This window comes from Tachysurus fulvidraco, chromosome 4, assembly GCF_022655615.1.
Source record: "Tachysurus fulvidraco isolate hzauxx_2018 chromosome 4, HZAU_PFXX_2.0, whole genome shotgun sequence".
Taxonomy (NCBI): Eukaryota; Metazoa; Chordata; class Actinopteri; order Siluriformes; family Bagridae; genus Tachysurus; species Tachysurus fulvidraco.
Genome location: NC_062521.1, coordinates 401,962 through 411,961, shown reverse-complemented (window position 1 = coordinate 411,961; position 10,000 = coordinate 401,962). Strand labels below are relative to the sequence as shown.

At 43.8% G+C, this 10,000-nt stretch overlaps 1 protein-coding gene across 4 annotated transcripts in view; it reads right to left on the bottom strand.

The window, feature by feature from the left end:
- Positions 1–10,000, bottom strand: part of pcnx1 (pecanex 1) — a 29,485-nt gene that overhangs the window by 9,300 nt on the left and 10,185 nt on the right. For all 4 annotated transcript variants that reach the window (XM_047812988.1, XM_047812989.1, XM_047812990.1 and 1 more), the window contains 17 exons: positions 9,518–9,668; positions 9,213–9,354; positions 8,817–8,994; positions 8,535–8,643; positions 8,231–8,360; positions 8,042–8,100; positions 7,212–7,427; positions 6,828–7,081; positions 6,164–6,394; positions 5,895–5,995; positions 5,642–5,792; positions 5,329–5,559; positions 4,954–5,228; positions 4,686–4,822; positions 4,364–4,584; positions 4,104–4,244; positions 3,783–3,939 (listed from right to left, as the gene is read on the bottom strand). In XM_047812988.1, the coding sequence (XP_047668944.1) occupies positions 3,799–3,939; positions 4,104–4,244; positions 4,364–4,584; positions 4,686–4,822; positions 4,954–5,228; positions 5,329–5,559; positions 5,642–5,792; positions 5,895–5,995; positions 6,164–6,394; positions 6,828–7,081; positions 7,212–7,427; positions 8,042–8,100; positions 8,231–8,360; positions 8,535–8,643; positions 8,817–8,994; positions 9,213–9,354; positions 9,518–9,668 (2,868 nt within the window). In that variant the 3' untranslated portion in view covers positions 3,783–3,798. The remainder of the gene's footprint in view (positions 1–3,782; positions 3,940–4,103; positions 4,245–4,363; positions 4,585–4,685; positions 4,823–4,953; positions 5,229–5,328; positions 5,560–5,641; positions 5,793–5,894; positions 5,996–6,163; positions 6,395–6,827; positions 7,082–7,211; positions 7,428–8,041; positions 8,101–8,230; positions 8,361–8,534; positions 8,644–8,816; positions 8,995–9,212; positions 9,355–9,517; positions 9,669–10,000) is intronic.

Here is a 10,000-nt window from a genome sequence, read left to right as displayed (position 1 = left end):
TGTAGTGTTAGTGTAGTGCAATGTAGTGTAGTGTTAGTATAGTGCAATGTAGTGTTAGTGCAGTGTTAGTATAGTGCAGTGTAGTGTTAGTATAGTGTAGTGTTAGTATAGTGTAGTGTTAGTATAGTGTAGTGTAATGTAGTGTTAGTGTAGTGCAATGTAGTGTTAGTATAGTGTAATGTAGTGTTAGTATAGTGTAGTGTTAGTGTAGTGCAATGTAGTGTTAGTGTAGTGTTAGTGTAGTGCAATGTAGTGTTAGTATAGTGTAATGTAGTGTTAGTATAGTGTAGTGCAATGTAGTGTAATGTAGTGTTAGTGTAGTGCAGTGTAGTGTTAGTGTAATGTAGTCTTAGTGTAGTGTACTGTTGTGTAGTGTAATGTAGTCTTAGTGTAGTGTACTGTTGTGTAGTGTTAGTGTAGTGTAATGTAGTCTTAGTGTAGTGTACTGTTGTGTAGTGTTAGTGTAGTGTTAGCAGTGTACACCTGTTATTTCCCACAATGCACTTGCACATGACAGCATCGTCATCACATCACTGCCACATGACTGATTTATTGCTACTTTATAACCTCTGTGATGTTCCGAGATAAAGTTTAACTGCTGAGGAAGATCATGGCTTCGTCCCAAATGGGCTTCAGTACTAGTGAGGCTCTTGTGAATGAGGAGATGGTGAGAGGCGGCAACAGTGGGATCAATTATATATAATATATATAAAGGTCTTAAAATAATCTTACACATCTACTACCAAACCCGAGAGTTTGGGACACAGCCATCTCTCTCTCTCTCTCTCTCTCTCTCTCTTTCTCACTGTGTGTTAATTATAAACAGTTTCATGCAGCAGGGGACAGAAAATCACATGAAACATCACGAGACATCACATGCGTAGAGACTGCGGTGACATGAAACCCTGAAATTAAGCAGTAAAACCACAAAGAGAAAAAAAAAAACAGGACATGAAATTCTGCTCCACCAGCTGTACGTACGCGTACGCACACACACACACACACACAAACACATATATACACACACACACACACACATATATATATACACACATACACATATATACACATACACACACATACATATATATATATACACACATACACATATATACACACACACGTACACATATATACACACATACATATATATACACACACATACACATAAATACACACACACACACATATATATACACACACACGTATATATGCATATTTATATACACACACTCACACACACAGTAGATGGTCTGGCTCCATTAGAAGTGTACGTAGATAGGGGCCTGTGCTGCTCAGGTTCATTAGAGCTGACAGACTGAAATGTTCCTGCTGTTCTGCAGGATGTACAGACGATGTTGAGCCACTCTGGTTCTAGATCTAAAGAACCCACATCTTTTAACCACCATCACAGCTGCTGCAAAACTCCACACACTCCACACAGCAGAACCAGTGAACAAAATCAGACTAAAGTTCTAAATCAAACTCATTTATTTTTTCCATTTTATAAAAGAATTTCAGTTAAACAGGGAAACAGTCCTTCTGAAGCGCAGCGGTTTTGTGCCACGATCAGTTTATACTTAATAACCTCTCATTTTATATCACGTAAATGAAAAAGGTAACAAAATGTAGAAGCACAGTAATAAATATTCAGAGCAAGTCCCTTCTTTACACTTATGTTATAATCATCATCATATTTATTTACAATTATATTCAGTAAAAACCATTTGAAGAGAAAAGCAGAAAAAAGACATGATGATTGCATTTTCCCCAAAAGGCATGATGAGTGGCATCGTGTCGAATAAATAAAAGGCGTGAAGATTGTAGTGCATCGCTGCTGTAAATCAAACACGTCATACAAAATTAATCCATAGTGCAACTCGCTAGTTTCTTCATTCATAAAAAACACGATGAATAAATCATTAATAAAAAAAAACTTTAAAAAAAAAACCCCAAAAAAAACAAACATTGAGTTGAAGGAAGCTAAATATTCTATTTAAATATCATTGTTTTTAATGCAAATAATTGGCGCTCTAACATCTGCGTGTGTGTGTGTGTGTGTGTGTGTGTGTGTGTGTGTGGAGAACATCAGCAGAAGACTAACTAAACCTCCTGATAAAATGCATAGAAATGAAACTAAACCTGACACTTTCTATAAAGCACATTCATAATCAACATAATCAACTGCTTATAATGCTTCATATCAGTAAACTCTATAATGTTGTAATAAAAGTCCTTAATGATCTGTAAACATGTGGTGACGTTATATATTCATATTTATGTGGAAAAAAGGCCAAAATATCAGCTTGGATAAATGTTTGTCTGATACACACATGATTTTTACAGTATTTTCAGAAATATAATTATCTCTGAATGTGAGACTTTCATCTAAATTCTGTCCTTAAATTTATTACTATTATTATTATCATTAATAATAATAATAATCTACACTCTGCTGTTGTATAAGCAACATTAATAAATCAGACATTTGTCTCCTCCAGAATGTTCACACTGCCTCCTAAAGTGCCAACAGAGCGCCACCTGCAGGCCCACTGGAGTATAGTGTGGTGTAGTGTAGTGTTTGTCCTGTTAGTGGTGTAGTGATGTTACAGGATGGCAGTGTGATGGCATTACGGTGAGTTTCTAAGAGAACGTGTATAAAAGCAGTGAGAGTGAATTATGATGATTATAAAGACAGAATGATTGACAGGTCGAAGCTTTAGCGCAGTGTGATCTGTCATGCAGCATGTCTGAGTGACGCAGAGCGAGGGGCAGGACCGAGGCCTCATACACACACAACTACTCCTCTGGGTTTTTCTTTAGATCACCATACAATAACACACATCCATCTGTACAGTAGGATTACATTTCTGTGACATTTACAGCACTTGGCAGACATCATGATTAGGTGCGTCAGCATCCACAACGTGTCGGAGATTCATGTTAAACTTCATTTCTTACGTCTTACTGAAGCTTTTCTCCCTCACAAAAACATCACAAACGCCATCAGAGCTGCTCTAAATAAACACGAACAAACAGTCAGAATGTCCCAGAACCACACACACACACACACACATCCTGTACTACTCTTACCTTGGAAACGTCTGTGCATCCGAGCTACAGAGTGCAGAAGAACCGCAGACACCTTGGTGTGTGTTTTAAAGTAAAGGTGTGTGTATGATGGGTTTAAAGCTGAAGTGTTTAAATACACTAGAACACATTTAAAGGGATGAAGTGGCTCCCTGATTACTGCTGATGCTGAGAGCCGCCGTGGACTCGGGAATGAGGCCAGTAGAAATTCTTATTATTACCTCCAGTCCAGTGCAGAACAATTCCATAAGATCTGACCACTCTAACTGCTCTAGATCTACAGGAACAGAAACCACTGGCTGCTCTGGACGAATCAGACACACTCCGAGTTCTCCAGATCCACAGAAACAATAAGATGTAAGTCAGCATGACGTCTGTGTTTGGGAGAAATAAAGAAAAAGTGAAAACAGGTGAAGGTCAGTAACAGGTCACCTCTAACGTTCAGGCCAGAAACCTATGGGATGTGAGCAAAGCTGATACAGGCCTCCTGGAGGAGAAGATAAGGAAGATGTTAAAGGCCACTAGGACCAGCATCAGTCTCCGTATTCCTGCAGTTTTCCCTTCATCTGTTTCTGCTACTTAATCATGTGACATTTCTCCACAACAGCTGACAAAAAACCCAGAGAGAGTCTTACTGCTTCCCTAAACATCCTTTAACACGTGGAAGACGTGTTAATCCGTGTGTTCTACACGTGTGTGTGTGTGTGTTTACACTTCTGCTCCCAGTTCAATCACTCCAGTCTCTATAATAGGAACCAGTTTATCATCCACCTGAACCAGCAGGATGGATTTATCAATGGGGGAGCGAGTGAGAGGGTCACGACTGCAAGGCATCCACCGGTGAATCACCTGCACACACACACACACACACACACACACACACACACACACACACACACACACACACACACACACAGTATAATGAACCAATACTTTTGAGTTTATCTATCACACATACATAGTTAATAGCTGTGTGTGTGTGTGTGTGTGTGTGTGTGTGTGTGTATACTCACATGTCCCTCCATGCCCTCCAGGGGGCCCCAGTCTCTCCAGCAGCTTGGCCCTGCCCTCAGCCTCATCGACTCATCAGGCCACAGCAGCTCCTTACGCGTCGACAGATTAATCACATCCAACACCTGATTTACATCCACTATCTAACACACACCCACACACACATACATACACACACATACATACACACACACACATTAGGAAAAATATATTTAAATAAATAGTCCTTAACATGCCCATGCCTTCCCTCTCTGTCTCTTACCTGTACTCTGTTGGAGACGTCCTCTCTCCTGGGCTGCTGGTGATGATTATGGTCGAGCAGGCCAGCAAGTGTGTGTGTGTGTGTGAGAGTGTGTCGCTTACACAGTGTCGGCTCAGCGTTGCTGTTGTAACGGAGAGATGATGACCGGCTTGCCACCGATGAACGGGTGGGAGAATGACGCACCAGGGAGGAAAGCACAGACTGAGAGCTTTGACTAGTTCCTGAAGAGAGAGAGAGAGACAAAGATTTGAGTACATTATCTGTGTGTGTGTGTGTGCGTGTGTGTGTGTGTTAACCAGTGAGTAAGGACTATGTGTGTTACCCAGTGAGAGAGGAGTGTGTGTGTGTTGAATGCTGGTCACTCTAAGGTGTATGTCATTTGTGTTTCCAGAATTCCCCATTTCACACTCCTCCACGTTGCCTCCACTGTTGCACCCCGCGCCACAACCTTTACGCAACCTGGACACACACACACACACACACACACACACACACACACACACACACACACACACACACACACACACAGTCAGTACCACAACCAGGATATCTGAATCACACTACACTCTCACACACACACACACACACACCTGTGCCAGGTGTTGATAATGAAGTGTCGGATGCTGGCGATGCTGATGGCTCCACCGAGTGTGTGTGTGAGCTGTGTGTGTGTGTTGCAGTAGGAGGTGGTGAGGGGGGAGACGTAGATGGGATAACCAATGGGCTGGTCACATGACGAGTTGATCATGTTCCTCAGGGCCTGTTTGGCGTTCTGGATGCTTCCACGCTCTGGGTTCCTGTTCCGCAAAAACACCAGCTCCTGCTGTTGCCCCGCCCACAGGCCACGAACACACTCCTGATTTACCTGTGTGCATTCACACACACACACACACACACACACTACATATTTAATATCCTAACAAATACCTCCATGTGAAATTCTCTCTCTCTTTCTCTCTATGGACCTTGATGACTCTGAAGCTGAGGTATCTGCGGTTCAGTGTGATGATCTTGTACTCGTTGGTTCCCTCGTTGAGGACGTGGCGTAGCGACAACAGTGATGGAGCATTGGACAGCACGGCGCTGCGCCACGCCGGGTCGCCCTCGTGTGCTATTACCAGCGTCTGCTCATGAGAAGAGATAGCCTCGTACAACACAGACGGATCGTCATACTCATCCGGGGAGGTGAAGTGATCCTGAGTCAGACACCACTGTTAGCTTTGGCAATACATATTCACACACACACACACACACAGACACACACACACACAGACACACCTGGTGAAGTTTGAGGGACATGCGTATTCCTGGGACAACGACTCTCCTGAGCAGCTCCATATCTGCAAAAATCCACTCATCCCTCACAGACGATATCCGAAAATCTCCTTTGAACAGAGCATGAAGACCGTAAAGGAACGACTCCAGATTACTGCAGACACACACACACACACACACACACACATATATATATTAACTGAATGCAAGTTCACTAAAAATAATATGTTTAGGAGAATGAACACAGCGCCTCCACCTGGACATTTGATGAGCTGCAGTGCCGAGTGCTCTCCTCCCCAACACACACAGACCAAAACACAACGAAACCAATGCTGAGTCTCTCTCACTTTCAAACGGCTAAAGACACAAAAAATTAGAAAGAGAACAAACAAAGAGAGAGAGAGAGAATAAGAGAGAGAAAGAGAAAGAGAGAGAGAGAAAGAGAGAACATTTTACAGTTGTTTAGTAAGGACTGTACTGTATAAGTGTGTGTGTGTGTGTGTGTGTGTGTGTGTGTGTGTGTACCTTCTGTCTCTGAGTGCTGCAGTACTGGATCCAGCTGAGGTAAACAGAACAGAAACTGTCTCTGGAGATTCCTGCCAGTCGGTGGTCGTAATCCTCGTCGATGTTGGGGTTGAAGGTTGGGTCGAGGTCAACGTAGTTCCTCTCACTGCAGATCTTCAGCCCATCCATCATGGCATCATTAGAGAGCCACTCCTCCAGCTTCGGAGACGCAACCACGTAATAAATTATTCCCTACACACACACACACACACACACACAATCAGTAAAGGTGGTACAGTATATGTTTAACATGAATATATTTCAGAGCTTTTGAATATACTTTTACTAAATAACACATTTATAAGGCATCAATATGTAAATTTGTTATATTTTATTCATTTAATATTTTATGTTATATTCAAAATAACTACAATTTTTACTAATAGTATAATGTTTTTATGATTTCTAAAATGAGTATTTAGTAAATGTTAATACTGATAACATTAATAATAATAATAATAATTAATAAATTACATAATCAGACAGTAAATATCTGTAATGTTACATAATACGTGACACTGTAAAAGTGTATAATAAAATAGGATCAAATGAAAGTGAAGGAGTTCTGTATTATGTAGTGTGTGTGTGTGTGTGCGTGTGTGTGTGTGTGTAACTGATCCTATACCTTGACGTAGTAGGTGGTGAGGATCTGGCGTAGCTCGTAGACCTGCAGCATGGCCCCTGCACTGTTCTCGGTGATGCTGTAGCTCTGTAAGGTGTATTTAGACAGCAGCACCTCCCAGGCCAGCCAGCGCTGAACAAAGGCAGCATTAAAGGACAGCAGGTGGGGCAGGTGACCCACATCACAGCAGCAGCAGCCCTCATCCTCTTCTACACCCTCTGTAATGGCCTCCACCTCCCTCTGTTGGCAGTATGTACCTGTGGAGTCACAGAAAAGCCAAAAACAATAACAATTTTACTAAGTCCTTATGTGTGCGCGCACACACACACACACACACACACACACACACACACACACACACACACACACACACACACACACACAAACCTCTGAACTCGAGGCCGCGAAGCTGGAAGGTGACAAGTCCGTTGCCGATCTCGATGAGGTGAACAAGAGCGTTAAGGTAATCAGACGCCATGATGAAACAGTCTCCGGTGCTGAAGGTTCCCCAGCGGCCCAGCAGCAGGTCCCCACACAGAGAGTGCTGCAGGGAGCGAGTCAGGTGCTCATAGAAGATGGAGTTCAGGTTATTATCATCTGACCCTGAGAGAGAGAGGGAGGGAGGGGGGAGAGGGGGGAGGGGGGAGAGAGGGAGGGGGAGAGGAAGGGGGGTGAGTGAGGGAGAGGGAAGGAGAGAGTGAGCGAGAGAGGGGGAGTGAATGGGGGAGGGAGGGAGAGAGTGAGTGAGAGAGAGAGTGAGGGAGAGAGGGAGTGAGAGAGAGAGTGAGAGAGGGAGTGAGGGAGTGAGAGTGAGAGTGCGAGAGGGAGTGAGGGAGAGAGGGAGTGTAAGAGAGAGTGAGGGAGAGGGAGTGAGGGAGAGAGGGAGTGAGAGAGAGAGTGAGAGAGAGAGTGAGAGAGGGAGTGAGGGAGAGGGAGTGAGAGAGAGAGTGAGAGAGAGAGTGAGGGAGAGAGGGAGTGAGAGAGAGAGTGAGAGAGGGAGTGAGGGAGAGAGGGAGTGAGAGAGAGAGAGTGAGAGAGGGAGTGAGGAAGAGTGGGAGTGAGAGAGGGAGTGAGGAAGAGTGGGAGTGAGAGAGGGAGTGAGGAAGAGTGGGAGTGAGGGAGAGAGGGAGTGAGAGAGGGAGTGAGAGAGAGAGTGAGAGAGAGAGAGAAATCCAGAAAGAGAGATATGTGTGCAAAAATTACAGGTGTGCTGTTACCTGGATTCCTGTCCAGCTGAGATGCCAGTCTAGTGTTGGAGTGATCCACCCGCTTTGTGCTGTATACCCGTGCACACACACACACACACACACACACACACACACACACACACACACACACACACACACACACACACATTAAAAACACTACATTAACATAAACACAACATAACCCTTAGCGAATCTTACTTGTAATCTCTTTCCCAGAATTTAACGGGTCGGACATAAGAGGTGATAAAGATGGCACTGCCCAGAAACGGGTTGAGAGGGGTGGAGAAGACGGCCGACACCATCGCCTGCACAAACAACATGGCTGAATCTGGGTAAAGGGGCGGAGTCAAGAACCTGTAACCTACACTTCATCATGACTGCTGTGTCATTATAAAGCGGCATCCACTCTGGTGTTTAATGAAAGACATTGTGCTGTTGGAGCAATATAAACACACACACACACACACACACACACACACACACACACACACAAGAAGGATACGTGGTACAGCAAAGGGCTGAGCGAAGGCATGGAAGGCTGAACCCCAGGTAATCTGCCACGGAGCAATGTAGGTGTAAACAAAGCGTAGCTTATTCAGCAGCTCCCACATCTACACACACACACACACACACACACACACACACACACACACACACACACACACACACACACACACACACAGAGTTCACTAATTACACAAATAAATTCATATATTTAAACAATAAAGTACTAATTAATATATTCTGATGACTGTGTGTGTGAGAGAGAGACAGATAGAGAGACCTTGCTGAAGATGATGGAGATGATGAAGAGGTTGAGCAGTGGTGTTTCAGACAGGTGTGAATAGTCAAAGGTGAAGAAGAGGACGGTGAAGAGCACAGTGACATACTGAGAGGCCGGACTGCTGAAGCACGAACGCAACAGCTTCAACCCTGATACACTCAAAACCACTGCTCCCACCCTGAGAGTGACACACACACACACACACACACACACACACAGACAGGGAGGAGTATAAAACTATACAAAAATAATTTTTTTAGAATTAAAAAAAAAGAAAGACTGTCATGCCTTTGATATGTTCAGAGGTAATCATATTAGTAATACACTCACACACACACACACACACACACACACACACACACACACACACACACACACACACACACACACACTCACTCTGTGGTGAGTTTTTTAGAGCTGGCGAGTTCCTGTGCACTTCTGCTGAGTTCATTAAGAATGACAAGAGGATAAAGAATGTTCTTCTCCACAAACAGCAGCCACAGATGGAGCCACTCAAACCACATCACATGAGCTGCACCTACACACACACACACACACACAATATAACTACACTTAGAATCATACTTAATCATACACAAACACAAACAGAGTGTTACGCTGAACAGAAAAAAAACAGATCAATGAAAAAAAATACACAAAAAGGTTGGAAGAAAAAGTCTAGATAAAACCAAAGCACTCACCGTGCACCTCAAACTGGTAATACTCTCTGGGCTTGAGCAGCGGGTGGGAGAAGCAGTACCAGGGCAACTGTTTCCTCATCTGGGGCAGGAGATAGTGGGTGAAGAACCCGACAGCACCAACCAACCCATACAGCACGTAACTCAGGAACGGCTGAACAACAGAGGGGTGGGGGTGGGTGAAGAGAGAAACAAAAAACCTCAGTACTATATTTTCTGATACATAAACAATCTATCTGTGTGTGTGTGTGTGTGTGTGTGTGTGTGTGTGTGTGTGTGTGTGTGTGTGTGAGTGTGTGTGTGAGAGAGTATGTGTCTGTGTGTGTGTGTGTGTGTGTGTGTGTGTGTGTGTGTGTGTGTGAGTGTGTGTGTGAGAGAGTATGTGTGTGTGTGTGTGTGAGTGTGTGTGTGTGTGTGTGAGTGTGTGTGTGAGAGAGTATGTGTGTGTGTGTGTGTGAGTGTGTGTGTGTGTGTGTGTGTGAGTGT